This window comes from Penicillium griseofulvum, assembly GCF_001561935.1.
Source record: "Penicillium griseofulvum strain PG3 chromosome Unknown contig_80, whole genome shotgun sequence".
Classification (NCBI taxonomy): Eukaryota; Fungi; Ascomycota; class Eurotiomycetes; order Eurotiales; family Aspergillaceae; genus Penicillium; species Penicillium griseofulvum.
Window position 1 is genome coordinate 2,144,479 of NW_024467471.1, and position 22,523 is coordinate 2,167,001.

General features: G+C 48.2%; 9 protein-coding genes across 9 annotated transcripts; 4 read left to right on the plus strand and 5 right to left on the minus strand.

Annotated features, from left to right (window-relative positions):
• Window positions 1–227: 227 nt before the first annotated feature.
• Window positions 228–1,295, plus strand: PGRI_018110 (3-demethylubiquinone-9 3-methyltransferase; the record flags this gene model as incomplete). The annotated part of the gene is made up of 1 exon (XM_040789524.1): window positions 228–1,295. The coding sequence occupies one exon, from the start codon at window positions 228–230 to the stop codon at window positions 1,293–1,295; it is 1,068 nt and encodes a 355-aa protein (XP_040646477.1).
• Window positions 1,296–1,744: 449 nt separating this feature from the next.
• On the minus strand, window positions 1,745–3,364 carry PGRI_018120 (ATPase, P-type, K/Mg/Cd/Cu/Zn/Na/Ca/Na/H-transporter; the record flags this gene model as incomplete). Its single annotated transcript, XM_040789525.1, has 4 exons — window positions 1,745–2,849; window positions 2,898–2,959; window positions 3,089–3,292; window positions 3,362–3,364. The coding sequence occupies 4 exons, from the start codon at window positions 3,362–3,364 to the stop codon at window positions 1,745–1,747; spliced, it is 1,374 nt and encodes a 457-aa protein (XP_040646478.1).
• A 1,617-nt stretch (window positions 3,365–4,981) lies between these two features.
• Window positions 4,982–5,440, minus strand: PGRI_018130 (uncharacterized protein; the record flags this gene model as incomplete). The annotated part of the gene is made up of 2 exons (XM_040789526.1): window positions 4,982–5,103; window positions 5,152–5,440. The coding sequence occupies 2 exons, from the start codon at window positions 5,438–5,440 to the stop codon at window positions 4,982–4,984; spliced, it is 411 nt and encodes a 136-aa protein (XP_040646479.1).
• A 363-nt stretch (window positions 5,441–5,803) lies between these two features.
• Window positions 5,804–7,975, minus strand: PGRI_018140 (putative RING and UBP finger domain protein; the record flags this gene model as incomplete). Its single annotated transcript, XM_040789527.1, has 1 exon — window positions 5,804–7,975. The coding sequence occupies one exon, from the start codon at window positions 7,973–7,975 to the stop codon at window positions 5,804–5,806; it is 2,172 nt and encodes a 723-aa protein (XP_040646480.1).
• A 744-nt stretch (window positions 7,976–8,719) lies between these two features.
• On the minus strand, window positions 8,720–9,761 carry PGRI_018150 (ubiquitin family protein; the record flags this gene model as incomplete). Its single annotated transcript, XM_040789528.1, has 3 exons — window positions 8,720–9,399; window positions 9,454–9,669; window positions 9,740–9,761. 3 exons carry the CDS (start codon window positions 9,759–9,761, stop codon window positions 8,720–8,722), a joined length of 918 nt encoding a protein of 305 aa, XP_040646481.1.
• Window positions 9,762–10,997: 1,236 nt separating this feature from the next.
• On the minus strand, window positions 10,998–13,441 carry PGRI_018160 (Zn(II)2Cys6 transcription factor domain-containing protein; the record flags this gene model as incomplete). The annotated part of the gene is made up of 2 exons (XM_040789529.1): window positions 10,998–11,098; window positions 11,158–13,441. 2 exons carry the CDS (start codon window positions 13,439–13,441, stop codon window positions 10,998–11,000), a joined length of 2,385 nt encoding a protein of 794 aa, XP_040646482.1.
• Window positions 13,442–14,700: 1,259 nt separating this feature from the next.
• On the plus strand, window positions 14,701–16,471 carry PGRI_018170 (CAAX farnesyltransferase subunit beta RAM1; the record flags this gene model as incomplete). The annotated part of the gene is made up of 7 exons (XM_040789530.1): window positions 14,701–15,038; window positions 15,234–15,389; window positions 15,470–15,544; window positions 15,634–15,761; window positions 15,823–15,940; window positions 15,998–16,267; window positions 16,372–16,471. The coding sequence occupies 7 exons, from the start codon at window positions 14,701–14,703 to the stop codon at window positions 16,469–16,471; spliced, it is 1,185 nt and encodes a 394-aa protein (XP_040646483.1).
• Window positions 16,472–18,592: 2,121 nt separating this feature from the next.
• Window positions 18,593–19,204, plus strand: PGRI_018180 (uncharacterized protein; the record flags this gene model as incomplete). Its single annotated transcript, XM_040789531.1, has 2 exons — window positions 18,593–18,617; window positions 18,783–19,204. 2 exons carry the CDS (start codon window positions 18,593–18,595, stop codon window positions 19,202–19,204), a joined length of 447 nt encoding a protein of 148 aa, XP_040646484.1.
• An 891-nt stretch (window positions 19,205–20,095) lies between these two features.
• On the plus strand, window positions 20,096–21,506 carry PGRI_018190 (aminoglycoside phosphotransferase family protein; the record flags this gene model as incomplete). Its single annotated transcript, XM_040789532.1, has 2 exons — window positions 20,096–20,486; window positions 20,926–21,506. 2 exons carry the CDS (start codon window positions 20,096–20,098, stop codon window positions 21,504–21,506), a joined length of 972 nt encoding a protein of 323 aa, XP_040646485.1.
• Between the last annotated feature and the right edge of the window lie 1,017 nt (window positions 21,507–22,523).

The following is a 22,523-nucleotide window of genomic DNA, read 5'->3' on the forward strand; positions in this document are numbered from 1 at the left end:
GATCGGCTTCATGCGGCTTTCTCTTCTCAATTGCTCAGGATATTGTCACTGGTATGCTCTCTATTGCTTTCAAAACTCACTGAGACCCCTATTAAACAATTATTTACAGATAACCCTCGAGTCTCGAGTCTCTGCGCCGACAAAAGCTCACCAGAGCACAAATTTCCCGGAGACAATTCTCCTTTGGACCTCAAATCTAGTCCACAACCAACACCATTACCTACACAATGGCCTCCCTCCGACCCCGTACCCTCCCTCTCTCAGTCCGATCGCTCCGATCAGCGCTCCGCTCAACGAGACCCTCACCAATCTACTCTTTATCTGCAACCGCACCCGCCTCATCAATCCAAACACCTCCAACTCGCGCACACTCAACATCCTCCGTCTCCGCCGATGAACTCTCCCACTTTTCCGCCCTCGCCAGCTCCTGGTGGGACCCAATGGGCCCCTCCCGAATCCTGCACCTAATGAACCCCCTCCGCCACGAATTCATCGCCTCCTGCCTAGCAGAAGGAACCCCAACTCCAACCGCATCCACTCCCGCCACGGCAACCCTCAACTACCTCGACGTAGGCTGCGGCGGGGGCATCTTCGCCGAGTCCCTCGCGCGAACAATTCCACTCGACCCAACAGCCGCAGCCCCAACCCCAACCCTCGCCGCCTCAATGACCGCAATCGACCCTTCAACAGATCTAATCCAAATGGCGCGCGAGCACGCGCGCCTAGATCCAACCGTCGACACGCATCTGCGCACAGGCCGTTTCAAGTACCTTAACACAACGCTGGAGGATGTACTTGCCGGCAACGCACCGATTTCGACATCCGCTCCAAACTCCAGCCTTCCAACTCAAACTCCCTCACAGTACGACATCGTAACCCTCTTCGAAGTGCTCGAACACATCGACCCGAAAACCTCAACGCCTCTAGGCTTCCTCACAAATTGTTTGCGCGCACTCAAGCCTGGCGGTTGGCTAATTGGGTCTACTATTTCGCGGACGTTGCCGTCATTTATTCTGAACCAGGTTATTGCTGAAGCGCCGTGGCCTATTGGTGTTGTGCCGCGCGGGACGCATGAGTGGGGTAAGTTTGTTAACCCGGATGAGGTTAAGGGATGGTTGCAGGAGGGGTTGATGAGGGCTGCTGATACGGGTGTTTCGAGGGGTGGGAGTGCTATTGCGGAGGGGATGAGGTGGAAGTGTGTAGGTGCTATTTATGTTCCTGGGATTGGGTGGAAGATGGTTCCTGGGAGTGAGGACTGGGGGAATTATTTCTGGGCTGTTAGGAAGGAGGCTTAGATGTGATATTAGGGCGTGTATTATACTTGCATTGTTTTGAGCTATTAGGGCGTGTATCTATACTTGCATTCAACGTTGTTTCGAGCTACTGGCCGTGATCGCCTTCCATGTCGACACATAAGATGCTCTTTCGAACCCTAACAAGACTAGGTATTCTCGTTCTAATGGCTGTAATTGTTGCAGATACATTTCGGAGTCAAATGTTACGGAAACGAACACGTAAAATTCCAAGCTGTGCTCACAGGTACTACTCCTCTAAAAATAAACCCCATTAAGGCTTCCTTAGAAGAGTCTTGTCTATTACGGAACAGGCGATCGAAAACATCATATCTGCCCTTTCGATTCAAAACCGAGTATGGCAGGAGCTATCCCCTCTTCAAAACGATGATTTCAGACATAAAAAACAGTTCGTGGAACTTCACTTGTGACCCCATGATGGCACTCCATGCCTAGATCTTCGACCAGCGCAGAAGCAGCGCAGCAGCAATGACTGGCAACACACTCACCAACTCTCCCAGTCCCGCAAACTCCAGAGGAATTCTCGCATTAACAAAAGCACCCGCAGCAAGAAGAACTGCAAAAGTGTTGTAAACAAAGCTCCATGTAAAGTTGAACTTGATGCGATTGACAGATTTCCGACTGACGTCCATCATGGTGAGGATACCAGCCAGAGAAGGCCGCATAAGAACGACGTCCGCGGCAGATTGCGCGACATCCGTGCCTTCATTCATGTGGACGCCGATCGTAGCCTGTGCGAGAGCAACGGCGTCATTCGTGCCGTCACCACAGAAAACAATAACCGGTTTCTTATGATTGCCAGTACTGAGGAGCGTTTGGATGTAGTCCTTCTTATCGGCGGGCGAGCTTCGAGAACGCACATTGCCGTTAAAAATGCTAAGCTTGCACGCCAAGGACTGGACAGCTCCATCATCATCACCAGAAACGAGGTGTACCGAGATACCACGCTTCTGCAAGGTCTGAATCGTGCTCGCAGCGTCAGGTCGGGGCTCGTCTTCAAGACAATAGACCGCCTGTAACGCATTGTCGATAGTAAAGCAGAAGACGGTGTACCCTTGAGCAAGCAGTGGTTGAACAAGTTCATTTTCCGATAAATTCAGCCAGCGAGAATTGCCTGCTCGAAGTTTCCGGCCATAGAAGGTGGCTTCAACCCCTTTGCCAGTAAGGCTCTTGGGCCCAGGAACAGTAGACGCCATAACTCCAGCATCCTTGAGATGAGCAGCCACAGAAACCGAGACTGGATGCCGGCTGTTTTTGATGAGTCCAAGAAGAAGCGGGAGATTGTTCTCGTTTTCGCAGTTCTTCGTGACGACAGAAAGCTTTCCCCGAGTCAAGGTCCCGGTCTTGTCAAACACGACGTGAGACGTCTTATGAGCCACTTCAATAGCATCTGCTGACTTGAAGACAATACCTCTTTCCGCTGCGACTCCGCTGGTAATCACAATGACTATAGGAACAGCTAGTCCAATGGCACAGGGGCAAGAGACGATAAGAACAGTAATGGCGTAGGTAATAGCCTGAATTGTAGCTTCAGATCTATCATATCCACGAATAGTTATGCCTACTGCAACCTATATGACGAACGTGATTACTGCTAATGTTAGTACAATCGGGATGAAGTAGGACGCTACCCGGTCTGCGAGATTCTGTAACTTAGGTTTAGACAGTTTGGCTTTATCTACTATCGTAGTAATGGCATTTATAGTGTTATCGCTAGGTAAACGACTCAATCGAACAGTTATGACTCTAGGTCCATTGATGGACCCAGCAATTACCACAGACTTGGGATATTTCTCCACTAGTCTAGATTCACTAGTGAGCATGGACTCATCAACCTCAGACGACCTATTGATGATAGTGCCGTCGGTCGGGATTCTGGTGTCAGGGAGAACTCTGAAGGTGTCGCTGTATTGAAGAAGTCGGGCATCAATCTCACGTTCCGTTCCACTCGTTTGGTTGATAATGATAGCTGTCGATGCCTGAAGTGATTGGATAGAAATGGATTTAACGGCTCTCTGACGAGCGAGAGCGGTAACCTATCGACTAACCATAATCAAGGTGACCAAGAGAGTAGTCGTTTTAAAGAATTGACCTGTCGACAGGGGCCGCCCTGTAATAAGATACCTAAAGGAGACCACCGAGAAGATGTAGGCGGCACTGGTACTTAAGATAATCAAGAGGTCTATCTCGATAACCTTCGAGAAAATGAGAGCCTTTAGGGCCTTTGGGTAGAAAGGCCCTGTTATGATAACTTGAATAATCGTGGCTAAGGTGAGTGAAGCTGAGGAGTATGCTACCTCCCTTTGAGGAAGCGAGGCCTACGCCATAACTAGAACTGGAACCGTCAAGACAGCGGAGAAAAGCGTTATGTATCCGACATGACGAACGTGCTTGCTGCCAGCCTCTAGCGAAGTGTTACCGCGTGGAGGGGCGAGTTTAGTTCGCAGACCCTAGATCTTCTCGGTGAGGTTTCGAGCTCTAATAATCTTTGGATTAAACGCAACTTGTACGGTCTGCTTGTCTACGAGTGCTATGTTAAGAACTCCGTCTGGCTACATCTGACTAATGAATTTCGAGGGTTCATCAGGAACGATAAGATCTAGGCTAAATCCCTGGTTCTGAACTCTTTCGTACTTAAATTCAGTGGTTCGCTCTAGATATTTTATGACTTCATCCACTGAGCCAAGGCTTAGATTAATGTTGAACTCGGCTTGTGAGAGAATAAGATTGGTTTTCAGGTCTTTGATGGCAGGGATAGTTGCAAGGGTTCGGTTGAGCTTGGTCTCGCAACTAGTGCAAGTTATTCCAGAAATACTGAGAATAACATGTTCCTTACCGGTACCCTGATTCTCTACGTCGGTTATGGTATGAATCGAGGCTTTCTGAATCTTAAAAGCAGAACTGGGAATAGTAGAGGAGCAGCAAGTATCGGGGCAAGAGCCTTGAGGGCTGGCCGGCTACTGTTCTGTACAGCAAGAACCCATGTAACTAGTTATTGGGGACTTTACCATATCTTACCTTAGTTGCTCGCAGTAAGAGCCAGAGGAGGTGGCATTGGGAACCTCTTTAGTGATCGTGTTCTTAGATGTTCTACAAAAAGACCCTACATACCTAGTAGTTGGAGGCCCAAAAACTGGTTCAGCCTTTAGACAGTATGGGTCTGCATCGACACTCTTAGTATCAATATCTTTAACATCCCGGTCTCCGGAATAGTAAGATCCGGGGTAGCCGACCTTAGGAGATTCTTCGACACAGGGAGCTACCGAGCAGTAAGAATCAAGGCATTTAGTTTGGGCAGTAAGCTAATTCGCAGGCTTTTCGAGGAAGTAGCAAGGCTTAGTATAGTTGTCCTTGACGAATGGAGCCGTGGCAGGCGTGTCCTCAGAATAATACGGCTTCGAGCACTTGCTTTTGATAGGCTCTTTAGTGGGCTTGTTCTTCGAATAAAAAGAGACAACGCAAGCATCAGCGGACGCCTTCTTAATAGACTTGGTGCTTTCACCAGAACCCTTTCGCAGGCGAAGATAGTTCTGCGCTATCTAATACTTGGCGACGGAGCCGTTGGTGCTGCAGGAATCCAGCGGAGTGCGAAGTGAGGGAGCAGATGACTTTTTAGAGTACTGCCTCTCGTCCAGTAACTGTTGCTCGCGAATTTCACAGCAGGTTTCCTAGCTAAGAGCGATGAGAGCGCGGCAGATGCATCCCAGGGCTTGTAGAGTAGCGCCGTAGCGGTCGAGGGTAGAGAGATGATGTTGGTTACATGCCTTATAGTCGGTAACTCCATCGCAAGCTAAAGGGAGTTAGAAATCTTTAGATGTCATTCTCAGAGCATACTCACTATTTGGATGAATATTTAGGCCGCGGGTAGCAGTAGCACTCATCCCGCATTCCCGCATAGCCAAGCGGTCAAGGCAAGACGTGTCGCAGCATGGGCTGACTTTGCCACAGCAGCAGTCAGGCACGTCGGTATGATTATGGGGCTTGTTATCCGCGCAGTCGCCAGAAGAGCAGCAATCATCCGGGTTCTCGGGGGTCAACTCCTCCCGACCCGAGGCCGTGCTCGTCTTCTCGCTTGGAGCCTCGAGCGGCATGATATCAGGTTCAGGGCCGTAATAGTCGCATCCCATTGCTGAAGATAGTTATTTCAGTTCAATTTGTGTGGATTTGAGGTGTTGTTGAAGTTGAGTTTGGGAAATGTCAGCCTGTCCGTTTCCCATAGTGACACATACCTCTTGTTATTCAGCGAAAACAGCTATATTTGTCCAGGTGCATATTTGTATAGTTGATTGTCTGAATTCTTGTATCTTGTACTAATTCCGTATCGATGGTTCGTAAATTCATATCATTGACTCGTTTTTAGTGTACTGAATACACCTCGCTAAATACATATAACCACCCAAAAGCATCCTTATTAGGGATGCAAAAGAATACAACCTCAAGACCAACTCACTTCTAATTCCGAGCAAAAGTAAACAGAGACCTCCTCAAAACTACCTCTTCCCCTTCCCCTTCCCCTTCCTCTTCTTCTTTGAAGCAGTCGGCGGCTCAGGTACAGAGATAGTCCCCTGCTCAACCTCCTCACCCTGCCCTTGTAACCTCTGCGTGCCGCTAATAAAGAACGTTAAATCGCGATTCTGGTCCGCGAGATCCGCATTCACAGCCTTGAGTTCATCAACCTCTTTAGAAAGCCCCTCCAACCGCAATAACATATTTCGGTTCATAGCCTTCTCCTCTTGAAACCCCTTCTCAAATGAACGCGCCAGTGCCTCGAATTTCTCTGCTCTTTTCTCTGCACGTGCGCGGTCGTGTTCAAGCGACGGCAGGGTCTCAATTGTCACGGCATCGTACTTGGCTTGTATTTCTTCTAGACGCGAGCAGGCGTTGGAAGCATTAACCTCTGCTACGGCGGCGGCGGCACTAGCCTGCGAGGCTTTGTCGACCGCACGCTCGACGACTTCTTCGAAGTACGCACGTTGGCTTTCCAGCTGGCTGGTGAGAAGGTGAGTGTATTCTAAACTCATGTTTTCAAGTTTCTCGCGGGGGACGGCGTCGCCCCAGTCTGGTGGATCGAGGGCGCTGTGGTCTGCTGCAGGTAGTTCGAGGAGCTTTCCGTCTGTTTTATTTTGGATGATGCGGTGAACATAGGCGTCACCTACGTAGTCCCATACGCGCTGGGAGGTGAGGTCCATGGAAAAAGCATGGGATGTTTCTTTCCAGTGGGCGAAGGCGTGGGCATTGTCGTAGCGGCCGCAGCCAATTGTGCCGCAGATTAGACAGGCCCAGAGATTTTCTTCTGAGTGGCAGATGCTGCATTCTTGAGGTTCTCCGTCTGATTTGATGGATGCGCTGCTTTTGCGGTAGTCGTCCTGTGTGTATCGGCACACGGGACAGCCGCTACCTTTCCATTTTTGGAGACATGTGCAGTGAAAGACGTGTTGGCAGTTGATTGTTAGGAGTCCTGTAGTTTCGTCCATTCGCTCTAGGCAGACTGGGCAGGTTGGTAGTTCGATTAATGCAGGGGTAGGTGGTGCGAGAGGTTTGCCGGTGAGCGTTGCTTGTCCGGTAGAAGATACTGGGGGACGAGAAGGAGTTGAAAGGTTAGAAGAGAGAGCGTCCTGCTCAGACGGTGTTCCGGCATCCACGACTTGAATTTCAACCGTTTTCACAAAAACAACATGGCAGGTTTCGGGCTCGACGCTATTAAACACATGGCCATTCCATTCCTTCTGCCATTCCTTTGCCTTTCGCCCGCTCCGGAACTTCATCAAAACCATATACCGATTCGCACGCGCAGTCCTAATCATTCGAAAATGACTGACATCGTCCATAGTCTTCTGTCCTATAAACCCCAAAAAGTCTGGTGGCGACAGATAAGACGGCACAGCAAGGATACATAGTGTCGTACAATCCTCATCTGGACTCTGCACAGAGGAAGAAGTCGTCTCAGGAAAAGGGTATTCCGCAAGGCCCGCCGTCCCAGGTTGTTTAGCACCCCCGACACCGGCCAGACCCTGTCTAAACGTAGCCTGCTGCTCACCGGGATGGCGGGCCGCAGCTGAGGAGCCCTTCAGGTAGGCGGGGTACTCGTCATCGTTTGCGAGGTAGGGCGTCTCCTGTGAGTCGCGGTACAGGTGTACAATTCCCCAGACACTGTCGGCAAGCTCGTAATCGAGTGGGATGTATCTGCCTTTCGTGCGAAGGCCGCCTAGAATATCGGTGCCAATGCCTGTGGCAACGAGGTTTTCTGGTTCTGTGGTGGATATGGAGCCGCGCTTCGAGGTGCGCTTGGACGGGTGCTTTGGAGTGACCATGTCAATGCACTCGATGGAGACGGCGCCGAAGCGCTTGTCGTCTTCGAGTAGAGTGGTGGTTGAGGAGCTAGTGGAGGTGCTGGCGGAGGGGGTGGTTCCTGGTGGGGTGAGAGTGCTGTGGGTGGAGAGGGTGGATATGACTTTCTGTCGATGCGCCAAATTGTGGTCTGGGAGTGGGGTTTTATTATCTCCGGGCGATAGGCGGTTGGAAATTGATGGCCGGCTCCGTTGGAATGGCTGGAGAGCTTCCCATGCGGATTGTAGCGCGAGAGAGGATCCCTGCAAGCCTGGCGCGTCGGATAGACTGTGGGGGAGAAGTTGCAAGCTAAGGTGATAGAAGTAAGCGGGCATCACGGATGACGGCTCACATCCTTTGGAGCTTTGTGACTTGGAACTGTCAAAAGAGGAAGTCGTGTTATCACCGTTGACGATAAGGATATGATTACTTAATGCAAGGATTTCGGGCAGGACCTCAGCCCTGGAGAACCACGGGAGACTTGGCCTGGTAATAATGCCTTTTGGTAGTCTTTCTTGAAACACTTTTCAGATGTCTTCTTTTAATCGGCTATTTCCCCCCTCAGTTTTATAGCTGTGATCACAAAAATCAAATGCTAGAAGAGTGTATATCATACACAAGTTTTCATGTACAACCAGGAATTTTATTGTCGCCCGCTTCTGCGCTTTGCGCCACAAGTGGTTCCTGGCACATGAGAGTGGCAAAGAGGCAAAAACTGACCTTATGAAGCGCCTTCTAAGTGAGGTGGCGAGAACTGGTGAGATTGAACCGAATTGCCTATATGTCATTTGCACATGGATGAGATGCTGGAGGGATAAACATGCATGTTGGCATCGATGTAAATACTACATAAAAGTTCACCTACGATTAGATGGCATGCTCGGTAGAGACTAGCAAAGGGTTGCTAGAGTGAATTGTAGAGAACTATCTATCACATATCAAATGATAAAGTGGGCAAGTAAAAGAGAGAAGCCGTCCTCAGGAAACAAGTTGCAAAGAAGCCTCAGCCTCGAAAACCGATCAAACGCCATGCAGGTCATGTAGAACCTATCGAAGTTGAAGAAAAATCATTGAATCAATTACTGACCACCACGCAGACGCAGCACCAAATGCAGGGTGCTCTCCTTCTGGATGTTGTAGTCCGAAAGAGTACGTCCATCCTCCAGCTGCTTACCAGCGAAGATAAGACGCTGCTGGTCAGGGGGAATTCCCTCCTTATCTTGAATCTTGCTTTTCACGTTGTCGATAGTGTCTGAACTCTCAACCTCCAGTGTGATAGTCTTTCCAGTCAAGGTCTTGACAAAGATTTGCATACCACCACGTAGACGAAGGACGAGGTGAAGTGTGGATTCCTTCTGGATGTTATAATCTGAGAGGGTGCGGCCATCTTCAAGTTGCTTGCCTGCGAAGATGAGGCGCTGCTGGTCGGGGGGAATTCCCTCCTTGTCCTGGATTTTGGACTTTACATTGTCGATAGTATCGCTGGACTCAACCTCAAGGGTGATGGTCTTGCCAGTAAGGGTCTTGACGAAGATCTGCATACCACCACGTAGACGAAGGACGAGGTGAAGTGTGGATTCCTTCTGGATGTTATAATCTGAGAGGGTGCGGCCATCTTCAAGTTGCTTGCCTGCGAAGATGAGGCGCTGCTGGTCCGGGGGAATTCCCTCCTTGTCCTGGATTTTGGACTTTACATTGTCGATAGTATCGCTGGACTCAACCTCAAGGGTGATGGTCTTGCCGGTCAGGGTCTTTACGACTGTGGCAAATGTTAGTCAAGAACAAACGACATGAGTTTGGAGACAACACTTACAAATTTGCATACCACCACGGAGGCGGAGGACGAGGTGAAGTGTGGATTCCTTCTGGATGTTATAGTCCGACAAGGTGCGACCATCTTCAAGTTGCTTGCCTGCGAAGATGAGGCGCTGCTGGTCGGGGGGAATTCCCTCCTTGTCCTGGATTTTGGACTTTACATTGTCGATAGTATCGCTGGACTCAACCTCAAGGGTGATGGTCTTGCCAGTGACTAGAGAAAATGATGTTAGTAAGGATGTCCATGGCAAGAAAGTCGAGTAGACTAGAATAGGTGAACGTACGAGTCTTGACAAAGATCTGCATGATGGGCTTATTTGATATGGTTTGAAGAAAAGGATGCTCTCAAGTAAAGCGACCTAGAGAATGGGTGGGTTGAAAGGAAAAAAGTGGAAGAGGGGAAAACAGTGTCCTTATGTAGGAAACCTTAGAAGGATGAGGGGGCGAGGCGTCTTAGTCAGGTGCAGGTGACGCTCTGAAAATGCCAGAAGGTGCCGGATGAGTCAAACAGGGGGTGCCTGGGAACAGCCCATTTGACGCCACCTGAAAAACTCCGAAAGGGATATTCTATTGGATATCTACAAATAGACTATTATTAAGATTCCATGATCTTCTCCTATCTTATAGGGTGTTAAATATCTGTTATATCCCTCAAGTCTCAAGTCTGATTCCCCCAAGTGATGACGTTGTGTTGCTTATCGAAAAGAGGGGGTGGACCTTAAAATGGGGACGCTAGTGAGAAAGTAGAGGGTACGGGGCTGTACATGGCAACTATTACGGTCTCCCGGGTACTCTGTACCCGCTTCCAAACTTAGTATCATTCGTGTACTCTGTAGTCCTTTTTTTTTTCTGTTTCTTTCTTTCTTCCTTTTTATATGTATTCAAAAATAAGAATCAGATTTCAAGTAGAGTTAAAAACTATCATATAGAGCAGCCCATTGGCAATGTATAAACAAATCCGCTCTTCGCAAAAATACCTCCGACGCCGTCCCCGGCAGATATGCGTCAGCCAAGAATGTGGCAGTTCGGGGCTAAGACAGTCCCTTTCTCGGGGCACTGCTTTAACTTGAATTGGCCTGTTCCGTGGCGGGTGCCAGATGCCACAAAAATCAAAACAAAACAAAACACCTTCGGCCGTACACGGTCATGACATTCGTGATCCTCGTTCATCGCTGGAGGCAAAGCTATGCGAAGAAAGGTAGGTATACACCAAAGACAAGAGCAAAAAAAAAAAAACAGAGGAAAAAGGAAAAGGTAAATATGACAAAAAGACGCCAAAAAAAGACCAAAAAAAACAAGGCTCATGAAAAGCTAGATCAAAAGAAAGTCGGTTCGCTCGGAAGCACAATACAAAAAATGGGCAGAACCTCGCTAGGAGGGGGACCCGTCGGATTCTTCGTTAAAGAGCGATAGATGCGCTCGCGCATCGTCACGACAATGGTTCGCATAAGCATTCAAAACGAAATCGCGGAACTGTACTCGCTGGAAAACGGCAGTCGTGGTAAATATCATCATCATAATGCGTTTGCGCATCGAGGTCGTCTAATTGGCGCGAATGACCAGTCGCGACACAAATTTATTTGAAAGGCAGTCAAAGTCGCCACGGTTGAATTTCGTACCGCTACGGCTGCGGAGATAGGTTTCTGCAAGATAGGGTTAGTCTCCAAGATCAATGAGAGATTGTAAGAGTTTCGTCTCTTACCATGTTGCTCGACATGTTGGCGGACTTCGGTCATGGTGTTGCAAACATCGGGGTTGGAGTACAACAGCTGGTGGTGCTTTTGTGAGTCCCACTCGGTGAACGGGGGGAGCTTCTGTGAAATGGCCTGGAACAACCCGACGATGACGCCCACCGGTGTGGTTTCCATATCGTTGCAGAACTTATCAACGGCAGACTGGTCTGGTGTCCGGTAGTGGCTGTCGAACTGCATCTCCTCCCACACGGCCAACAGAATGGAGGCCAGGATGAAGATTGTCGGCCAGTTCTTCAGCTTGTCGCCGCTGTACACACTCGAGTAAAGAGCCGACAGCTCCTCCAGCACATCCTTCTGCAGGTCACGCCACATGCTAGCCATGGCATACTTAATCTGGAAGTTGATCATGACAGGAGCCATGGTCTTGCCAGCGAATTTGGAGCCCTTGGTCTTGATCTTGCCGAGGAAGCCTTCCTCTTCGCCAATGCCTTCAACCATGGTGACATGCATGGTGAGGTTGTAAGCAACGACCAGCTTGAGTGCCTTCCGGATAACGGGCAGCTTAGTGCGGAAGTAGAAGCGGAAGGCGGTCTTGAGCATCTGCGTCAGGAAAGGAGTGCCCTCGAAGTAATCGTCGACAAACTTCTCAAAGGTGCCATTGCCGTCGATGTGGCGGTCAAGGTAATCCGACAGCATCGCTTGCGAGATGCCCTCCATACCAGCCGACAGTTTGGCGGTCTCGACCTCGTATTGTGTTGGATCACGCTGCATCGACTCGATCCAGTCAATGTTGAAACACTTCTCGTCACGAACATAGACCTCGCGAGCGTTGATAGGCATGACCTGTCCATAACCGTGAGTGATGAAGAGAGTGCGTTCCTGATCGGAGAATCCGGTAATGTTGCCGACAGAGAAGCCCATGGTGATGTGGCGTTCGTAATCCGCTTTCCAGTCCTTCATGAAATACCCAATCTCCTTGATATCAATGCGAGTACATGGCACCTGCCATAACCGTGCGTGCGACGGTTGGCATCCTGCACAAGGCTCGCCCTTGTCACATGTCTTCTTGAGGAACTTGCAGCGCAGACACGCGCGCAGCTTCCGGATCTCGCTGGCCTGTTTCCGCTGGTCGGGCTTGAGGGGGCCCTTTCGCTTGCCAACACGCTTCTCGGTCTCGGGCTTGCCGGTCTGGGACTGCTTGCGAACCTTAGTCTCGGCGGTCTTGGCGGCAATGGGACTTTTGCGGGACGGTTTTCGGCTCGGTGGCGAGGTAGATGCTTGAGAAGATCCAGCTGATCGAGCAGGGGATGTGGATTTCTTGATCGGAACCGGGATCGGCCGCACCATTCCAACGGGACTGACTGCGGAAGGCGAGCGAGAACCTTGCGAAGACTGATCACGAAGGACGATTGCGCTGCTTGTCGGGGAGGTACCGTGAATTCCAATGGAGCTGCTGTGACTGTGGCTGTGACTATGACTGTGGCTGTGGTTGTGGCTGTGAGTATGGCTATGACTGTAACTATGGCCGTGGCCATGGCCATGATGATTATAGCAAGGCAAGTCCATATTATTCTCAGAACCAGGAGAACCGATCGGATGGGCGATATCCACAAAGCTGCCGTATGATGTGGAATATGAAGACTCCGAAAGGCTGCGGTCGTGCAGTGTCTGGGTGGGGTTGACGAAAACACCTTGTTCAGGATAACCAAAGTCGAGAGAGCGGCGGTGGTCGATAGTACTCCAGCCGTTGTCACTGCTGGACAAGGAACGGACCTCCAAATAAGTATCGGTGGGTGAGCTGCTTTCAAGAACGGGGTGCGGGGCATAAGAAACATCCGAAAGCCCGTTGGGGAAGGTCATTAAATCCGCTTGAAAGTCCTGATATGTGAATGGGACCATGTCGACTGGGGCTGACATTGGCAAATAAGGACCATCGAGCAAACCCGCATTCATCTGGCCCTGGCCAGACATCAGATCGACGGGGGAAGACTGCATGGGCATTCCATAACTAGTGGTGAACTGGGGCGCTGAGGATGGGTCTTCGGGCGAATATGAAAGCTGATGGTGGGTGTGTAATTGTTGAAAGTGCCAATCGACCATGAGATTTGGATCATGGGTCACCGACTGTTCCATAGGGTGACCGCCAGTTTGTAACGGAGAGAGACCATGGGCCTCTTCTGACCGTGGGGGTACCTGTTCTACCGCCACAGGCCATGTTTGGTGCTGAAGATAACCTCTAGAGTCATAATCGACGCCAATCAGGCCGTCACTGGATATATCGACATTGGACATGACTTTTTTGGAGCCAAAACGATCACGGGGAAGGGAAATAGAAGGGGAAGAAAAGGACCAGCCTGGATGAGAGGACCTTCTTCAGAAGGGTGACACCACCATGAAGAAGAGGGAAGTGAGGCGGTGGGGGGGACAAAGCAGCGGTGAGCGAAGAAATGCGCTAGGGGAGTTGTGGAGAGAGGGAGAGGACATTGATCCAGTACTGAACGATGAAATTATTGCCACGGATTTAGTTTGCATTAGTGTATTATGGGATAGTTACCCTGCTGATCCCATGATCTTGTATGGAGTGGGTATTTATTGAAATATTTCCTAACTTGGAAGGTTGCCTTATTTTTTTTGTTTTTGTTTTTTTGTTTCTCCTACTATATTTCATATCTTTTTCCATATCTTGATATATCTATTTTATTATATCACTTTTTGATAGACTCCGTATATCTTATTTTCTTTCCTAGGTTCTCCAGGGCTATACTGAGATCCTTACGGTAAATCATCCGTGAGACCGAGGAAGATCAGTGGGGGGAAAAGTAAAAAAAAAAAAACAGTGCGTACAGATAGTGGCAATAGGAATAACCGAGATCTGACAGTCTGATCGTATAAATAAATTGAGTCCTTCCTAATCAGATCCAATCAGCTGTTTTCCTTCCCTATCTCGGTATTTAGGCCAGTTCAGTATGCTGACCATGCATACCGTTTTATAAAAAAATATATACGGCGTATAGAGTATGGAGTAATAATATAATATAATATTCATATTAAAATAGTAGAATAGTAAAATAGTGAATAGCACAGAGTATATTGAGAGAATGTGGAATCTTGTTGAGAACGCCAAGTTAACATCGTGAACAGCAAAACAAGAAATTGGACAGGTCTTTTCTTACTGGGGGACACCTGGGCACATGCAGCAAGGGTGTAAGCCGACAATATCACTACATGGCGTCAGATCAATCACATATATATTTATATTGACTTTTTGTGACTTGCAGGACATTAAGGAGTAACTGATATAGTTATAGGAATGCATCACTGTTTAACTAAAAGATCGAGGAAAACTATCTGATGTCAAATGGGAATATTTGGTTGTGGGGAAACAAAGAAATATTTCTAGACTTTTTTACATTCACGACAGAACAATACTAAGCAACTTCAAACATCTCTTTGAACTTCAAAATCTACATAAACCTATGCCACTCATCGGGAAACCTCGCAAAGTTCGATTCCCGAAAAGATCCAACCCAACCTCATCATTAGTCAAAATCATGTCGACAGACTCTAAACCGCGCCCGGGGATCCCGGCCTTATTTACGCAGCCGCCAGCCATCCGTGACCCGCTTATCACCGAGACAATCGATCTGCAGAACGCGACGCTGGAAAAATGCCTGCCATTCCTAAAAGGCATCCACAGCACCCAGACTCAATTTAACCAACATGGTGTGCCCGCCCTGCAACGTGATCTTCACACCGGCTACCTCTATGATGCCCTGGAGGATTATCCCGAGGGGTTCGTCGCCATGGACGCCAGCCGCCCGTGGATTGTGTACTGGGCATTGGCGGGACTTGCCATGCTGGGAGAAGATACGACTCAGTTTCGCGAACGGTGCGTGCATTACTTCCTTGCTTTTTTTTTATTATTTCCTTTTCCCCGCCTCGTTTTCCTATTTGCTTTTTTCTACCTGTCATATATCCACACAATGGAGAGCCTCTAGAGGAGATATACCCTGATTGGAAAAGATCATCTGTACAACGTGAAACATGTGAAAAGAAAGCCATTCTAAACTTTGCTCTATTTTAGTGTGATCACTACGCTTCGGCCGATGCAGAACCCCACAGGTGGCTTTGGCGGCGGCCACGGCCAGACATCTCATCTAGCGGGCAGTTATGCAGCCATCCTGTCGCTGGCCATGGTTGGAGGCGAACAGGCCTTTGAATTGGTGGATCGAAACGCGATGTGAGTTGTCACCGGCAGCGTCCTGTTGCATGTGCATGTGTGGTCCTTTGCGTCTGACTATCTATGTCTGGCTTTCCTAGATGGCAATGGATCTGCCGATTGAAGCAGCCAGATGGGGGATTCCGTGTTTGTGAAGGCGGGGAGGAAGATGTGCGGTAAGTGAAACTGCAGGGCTGGAGCAGGCGCTTGCTCGTAAACCTGCTCCCTCTTCCCCGATGCAAGATCTGACATGTCATTAATGTAGTGGCGCATACTGCGCTATGACTCTGATTTCGCTACTGGATCTGCCGCTGACGCTTGCTCCGGGCTGCCAAGCGCGGGAGGCCGGTTTGTTCAATTTGACGAGCGGTCTTCCTGAATATCTTTCACGGTGTATGAATTACTGGTGGTTTGGGTTGTAGCAGGCTTAAGATGTGCTAACACTCACCCCTAGGCCAAACATTTGAAGGAGGTATCTCGGGCAGCCCTGGATCGGAGGCTCATGGGGCATACGCCTTTTGCGCTCTAGCATGTCTGTCTATCTTGGGATCTCCCGAGGAGATGTTCAATAGGTGACTACTCCAGGTCGGAATGGTCTCTGATTCTTGTATGCTAATGGTTCCTGATAGACACATGGATATTCCCATGTTAGTGTCGTGGTTGTCTGCACGTCAGTCCGCCCCAGAAGGTGGTCTTTCCGGACGCACAAATAAGCTGGTTGATGGATGTTACAGCCATTGGGTGGGTGGATGCTGGCCATTGATTGAATCTTCTCTGCAAGGAAAGCCAGACACCGCCGAGCCACCAGCCAACAGTCTTTTCAGCCGCGAAGGTTTAACCCGATACATCCTTGGATGTTGTCAAGGGGTCGATGGTGGTCTTCGCGATAAACCGGGCAAGTATGTTCACTCCTATCTGTGACAGTTTTTTTTTTTTTTTTGCACATGTAGCTGATCAAGACCAAGACACGTCGATTCATACCACACCTGCTACGTTATGGCAGGATTGAGCGCGACTCAAAACCATCATTACCGAACAGGCTCGAGTGTCTCAAGCGGCAACTTTTCATCCTCATTTTCCTGGAAGTCTTCACCAAGCCGTGATCCGAGCAATGTGTTTTCGAGAGGCGATCGGCTAGAGGCAATGCACCCTTTGTATGTGATCCCACACAAAGCCGCGGAGCAAATGCGGCTCTGGTCCGAGGTCCAGCCCCCTACTATCTACGAGGAAGGGGTGTAAGCCGACCTCATATCAAAAAGAAGACACGGGACAAAGCGCCATGACGGATGAGGTTGCCTTCGGAAAGTTGAAGCAGCAGGGTGTCATTGGTAACCAGAGACTCCGAGCGAGTGCATATGCATGACTAGTCTTAGATGCTTGAGACTGCAAGCCCCGTGGTCATAGCAGCGGTCATAACATGGGAGCCACGAGGATGATTTCAAGCCAAGGAAGACGCTGTGAGCGAGACCTAGACGCAAGGGGCTGGATCTATGCGGTTGGGAATGTCGGGGGTCCGAGTATGACTTTACAGCACAGGTCCTAGCACATAACACCAATTGCTCATGTCCTTGTTTCTTTCGTGCTGGCAGTTGTTTCACCGGTCTGAAGTTTTCGAACCCACTTTAGCGCTAAGGACGATGATTTTACTTTTCCTATTCTCGCCGATCAATATGGCTTTGTAAATTATAGTGTATTTTGCCACAGAGACACCTGCACAAGACCCAAGAGGGTAAAAGTAATAGTAGAAGATGCAGATAAATCTAACGCCTTTCCCCACTGCAATGCCAGCTCATCACTGCGTCCGATGCCTGCCGAGTGAAGTTCCTCGGTGCATGCAATTTCCCATTCTCCGATGTTGTTCCGATTCCTATTACTTCTGGTGAAGTATTTTATTGTCTCATAATCCTTTCACAACCCCTCTTTAGATGCGTTCTGCACAACATGAACCCCTCCTTGGCGCTAATCACCATTCTCAGACCTGCACGTCTTGATATCCAGGGCGGCAAATTTAATTGCACTTTGCGTCTGCGGGGCCAAAAATGAAAGCCATTCTGAGGGTAACAAAATCCCGTTTACAGAGTATATAGTCCTATAAGACTATTCGAATCACTCCGTGAATAATCTTCAGATATTACCCCTTCTGCAAGCGGGCAAGGTTAGTCTCCGAGAATGTTTATGTTTCGATCGGCGAATTGCAGCATAATCAGACATCTTACCCACGGTGACTCCCGGTTCTACTGGCAAAGAGATATGCCAGCGCATCAGTAAAAACCCGCCGAGAAAACGGACGAAACACGTCGAACACCCGTTTGAGTTACTGTTACTTTTTTATCTTTGGCGTGGCTTTTCAACGTCCAATGCGAGTCTGGCGTTTGCAGGCATCTACCTTCTTCTTCTTCTTCTTCTTCTTCTTCTTCTCTCTTCTCTTGTACTTTGTTTACTTGAGTGAAGTAGTCTATACTCGGATTCCAGATCCGTGTCCTAGGGTCTCTTTCGAAGTTTGTTTACTAGCTTAATATTACTGTTTACTGTATACTTGTCTTTTCTTTTTTTTTCCCCTTCAATCTTTCGGTGGGTATTGAAATCTCAGGTTTAACTTTTTGATTCAATATTTTCTTGTTCAGGTCAACTGCATTGGAAGCATCTCCTTTTTTGTTCCTTTGTGCGCTGTCGCAATTGCAACCGTTTCCCTGTACTGTGTACACCGGCCAGCTCACGGTATGACTTGAGGGTATCAATGCAAAAGCCCCACCTGTTTTTGAAGTAATATCAAGTATATGGCAAACAGCTCTGTTCCCCTCATTTATTTATTTAATTTTCTTTTTTTTTCTGTTGTACGGGGGACTCGGTTCTAGTATATCTGTATATGGTGGCATCTTTCCAGTCCTGATTTAGTTCTCCTCTTGCTCTCACTCCAATTTTCTTTCCCCTCTCTGAGTTAGACCTTTGGTCTTTACTAGTATAATCGTGCTTTTGGAACGCCAGCACATCCTCCCACTAGCAAAGCAAACGCAGTCCCGCCGTTGGGCATCACAATCCGCATATTACTCTGCTAGCAGCACAGAATCAGCCCTAAACCCGTCACCCTGCAAGCCAGATCCGCCCAATGTGTGTCGAGTAATCGTCCCAATTCGTTGCAGTTAGACGAGTGGCAACGCTGTCGTCCGTCTCCAGTTTTCCCACCTTTCTCTTGCTCCCGGCTTGCATCCAGTCCAAATCCCAAGATGTACTATATCCTCTACCTGACCAGTAAGTCATCCTCCCCATCTCATCTCGAAGCTATGTGTGTCATGCAGCATTGCCAATACACGAGCCCAATCCCCTAATGCAAAAAAATAAACACCTAAGCCCAAGTCCCTTCCCCACATCAATTCCAAACCAATCGGGGAATCAAACTAACCATATCACAACTAGGCCTCTGTCGGCGCCGCAATTGGCCCGAACCAATCTACAACGCATACACAAGTAGCAGCGGATACACATGCACTGTGCGCGTTAACAACCGCGAGTATCAAACCGACAGTATCTGCAGCAACGAGACTCTCGCACGTGAGAGCGCCGCTATGCGCGCCTACCTTATCTGCCGGAACTTCTCCGTCAATGACGGCATGTACCCTGTGGGTCATGAGCACAGTGGCGCTGTGCAGGGAATGCGTGCTGCAATTGGTGCAGGACGGAAGAGTGCTCGTGAGGATGATGTGCTTTCGTTCGGGTCTGGGAGTAGGAGTGCGAGTGGGAGTGATAGTTCTCAGGGTGGGAGTTGGAGTGGGGGAAGTAGTCCAGTTAGGGTTGGGATCGATGGGGATGGAAGGAGTGGGTTTGGGGGGAGGGTTTGAGATTTGATGGGGATTACGATTTTATGATTTTATGGATGATTATGACTACGCCTTTTAGGTATGATGGACTCTTTTAGAGGGAAAAGCCGTGGGATTTTGAATGACTGATTTGTGGTCTTCGTTATTTTATGGTGGATTGATGATGCTTTTATCTAGATGGTGGATTCACTGATTTGTTTTGAGGGGTGGTTAGCGATGAATTCTGTTACGTAGTTGTTTGATTTTGATAGTTGAACTTATAGCTTATAGGACTCACTAACTTGTCGTACATTGGTAGAATTCGTAAAAGTAACTGCTAGTGATACCTCTCAACTCTATTCTAGAGATCTACTATAGATTCTTAAGCCTCTTGCTGAATTTATATCTTACTATCCGCCTCCACCACTGGACAGTCTGCTATGTAAAGAACCGGAATATTTTCCAGCTTAACTTCTCCGTCAAACGGCCAAAGTACCATATCCAAAGACCAAGATCACTAGATGCTCTTTATTTGCTTGATCTATGCTCGCTCGTTCTCGAATGGCGTTAAAAACGTTCAAGTAGGTACTTGCCTATATAAAATATCCCCGGTGGCAGTGATACGTGGGACCACTTGTGCATTTAACATGACACCTCTCTCGCCCTTGGGTCTCTATTGAAATAATCATTGTACATATCTGGAAACAGGATTGTGGGGGCTTTCAAGAGTTATAGACTATGCCAGTCACGTGGGCCATTGGGATATAATGAGGCTCAGCGGGAGGTGCCCCTGGATCCTCCCCCACTTGTGGTCACTAACCGCAGTTTTTAGATCGCATATATCTTTTCCGTCTCAGCCGGGCAACATATTGCAGCAACCTTAGGACCTACAGCGGTGTTTTTTTGCCTCAATATTACCTCGTGCAACCAAAAATGGAGTCACAAGAATCGCAGCTCCATGGTCTCACATGGGTGGAAGAGACCTTTGGTTCTGAGACCGGATGGACTATTGAACCTGACATTGGGGCTATAACTAAGACAGTACAGTCGCTTCGGCCATCAAGCACGGTTGAAGTGACTTTCCTCGCACAGGGTGGATTTAACAAGATCTACAACGTCAGCATAGATGACAAACCATCCATTTTGCGAGTCTCATTGCCCGTCGACTCACGATACAAAGTCATGAGTGAAGTGGCAACAATGGATTGGGTGCGCCGTATCACAAGCCTCCCAATACCTAGAGTTATTACCTACCAACCTTCTCGTGACAATCTGGTCGGATTTGAATGGATGCTCATGACTGAAATGCCTGGGAAGCCCTTTCGTGAGGATTTGCAGTCTTTTTCCTTCGATGTGAAAGTACGCCTGGTTAGGGAACTTGCGGCAAGCTCGGCTGCACTTTTTCAAAATTAACTACGCGGAATTGGAAACATCTATGGGGAATTATCTGTCATTGAAAATCTAACATCGAGCGAGCAAACTCCACCTTCTAATATCAGTTCCGGCAAGGGAAACCGACCCAGATGATGGTAGCGTATCCATGAAAAATCACTCCGGGGCCCCTCTATTTAGTCCGCCCAACACAGGTTCTTCAGAAGGGGCCTTACCTGATGTGGGCCGGATTGTTTCTATGCAATTTTTCTGGGATTCACATATCCACCAAGATGTTCACCGAGGTCCATTTCGCTCAAGTAGGGACTGACTCATAGCTCGCCTTTTATTCAACGAAAATGACTGTCATTCGGCTCTGATTAAGCACGCAGTTGAAGATCCTGATAGCGACGGTGAAGATGAAGTGAAGGATGCTACAAGGACATTGAAAATAATCGACAACCTCAGATCCCTTCTTCCTCTGGTCTTTCCAACGGCTGACGATAATCCAGAACCGTCCATGATATTTCACGATGACCTCTCGCGAGGCAATATCCTCGTTGATGACAGTGGGGAGCTGACTGGTGTCCTAGGCTGGGAGTCTGTGTGCCCGGTGCCTTTATGGAAGGTCTGCGATTATCCTTCATTTTTAGAGGGGAGACCGCGACGCCAAGAGCCTGTTATTGGACGCTATGGAATCAAAGATAATGGACAACCCAGTGAACTTTACTTTGAGCACCTATGGGAGTATGAGACCACTCTCTTACGCGGTATATTCATTGATGAGATGAGAAGACTGGACGAAGGATGGGTAGAAGTTTTTGATAATAGCCAGATCAAAAGAGACTTTGACTATGCGGTGCATTACTGTGACTGTTGTATTTCTACCCGGCATATTGAAGCATGGATTGGAGATATGACCGCTGGTATCAGCAATCTGCGCAGCTTGGAAGATAGGATATATTCACCGTAGGAAGCGCCAATGCAACATTGACTTGTGTTTTGAAGTATGATCACTACCCTCTCTTGGGAGATTATGTACTGTGTCAATATCTACGATTAAAAACAATTCCAGACCTAAATGTGTTAAATAATAGGAACTTAAGACTAAATACCAATGATCACCACCAACTTAGAGGAATGCGTACCCATTAGACCTTCCAGTTCAAACTCTCTTTCTCGTTAATATATATATGATATTATTTGCTTACAATTCCATTCAAAAAGATTCCTGGTTAGGATGCCTATAGAACGCGACTAGCAAAATTAAGATCTAACAACTGGCGAGTAGGCAATGCCTTAGTGTAACTCATCTAGTTTGGAATACAAATTAGATGAGTACAAAAGGATCTCCATTTAGCTAGTGTCCTGGTGCCCTTGGTCAAATTTGGTCAGGTCCAGATTTCAAAATGCTCTGGATGCGCTAAAAAGGGCAAACGTGGGCAAGACTGCTGCCTACGATCTTTGGGGCTAAGTTGAAGTGGTTAAAGCTGTTGTTATTATTACAAATGGTGAGGACAGGTTGTCACATGCTTCTGAGGGCAACTATCAAGAATTGAGTTTATACTGTAGGCTATAGTAGTATTTTACCAAAAATGGGACGATAGTCGTCCCCGCGAATTGCTACCCAAACTTTTTAGTTTGCACATTGTTTTCAGTGGATAACACATCTCAATCTTGGAAGTGTATTAGTTCACTATCATACTATGTTGTAGTGCGTTTTGTATTTATTAGAACTTGACAGATGTGCATAGGCGCTTACATGGCGCCACTCTTTAAATATTCTTGGAGGAGGTTGTTGCAAGTTTCTAAAATAGTATCTTATTAGAAAATCTAGAAGGGTCTTTGCGAGTAAGACACAGTGGATTCCCAAAGGATTATTCTGCACCTCCATCACATCTCATGCTCATAGTTGTTGAGCCTGGTTGGTTTCCAAAATGCGGGGGCTAGCGCCTATGTCAATGCCCCGTGGTGGGACCGAGTAGAAAAT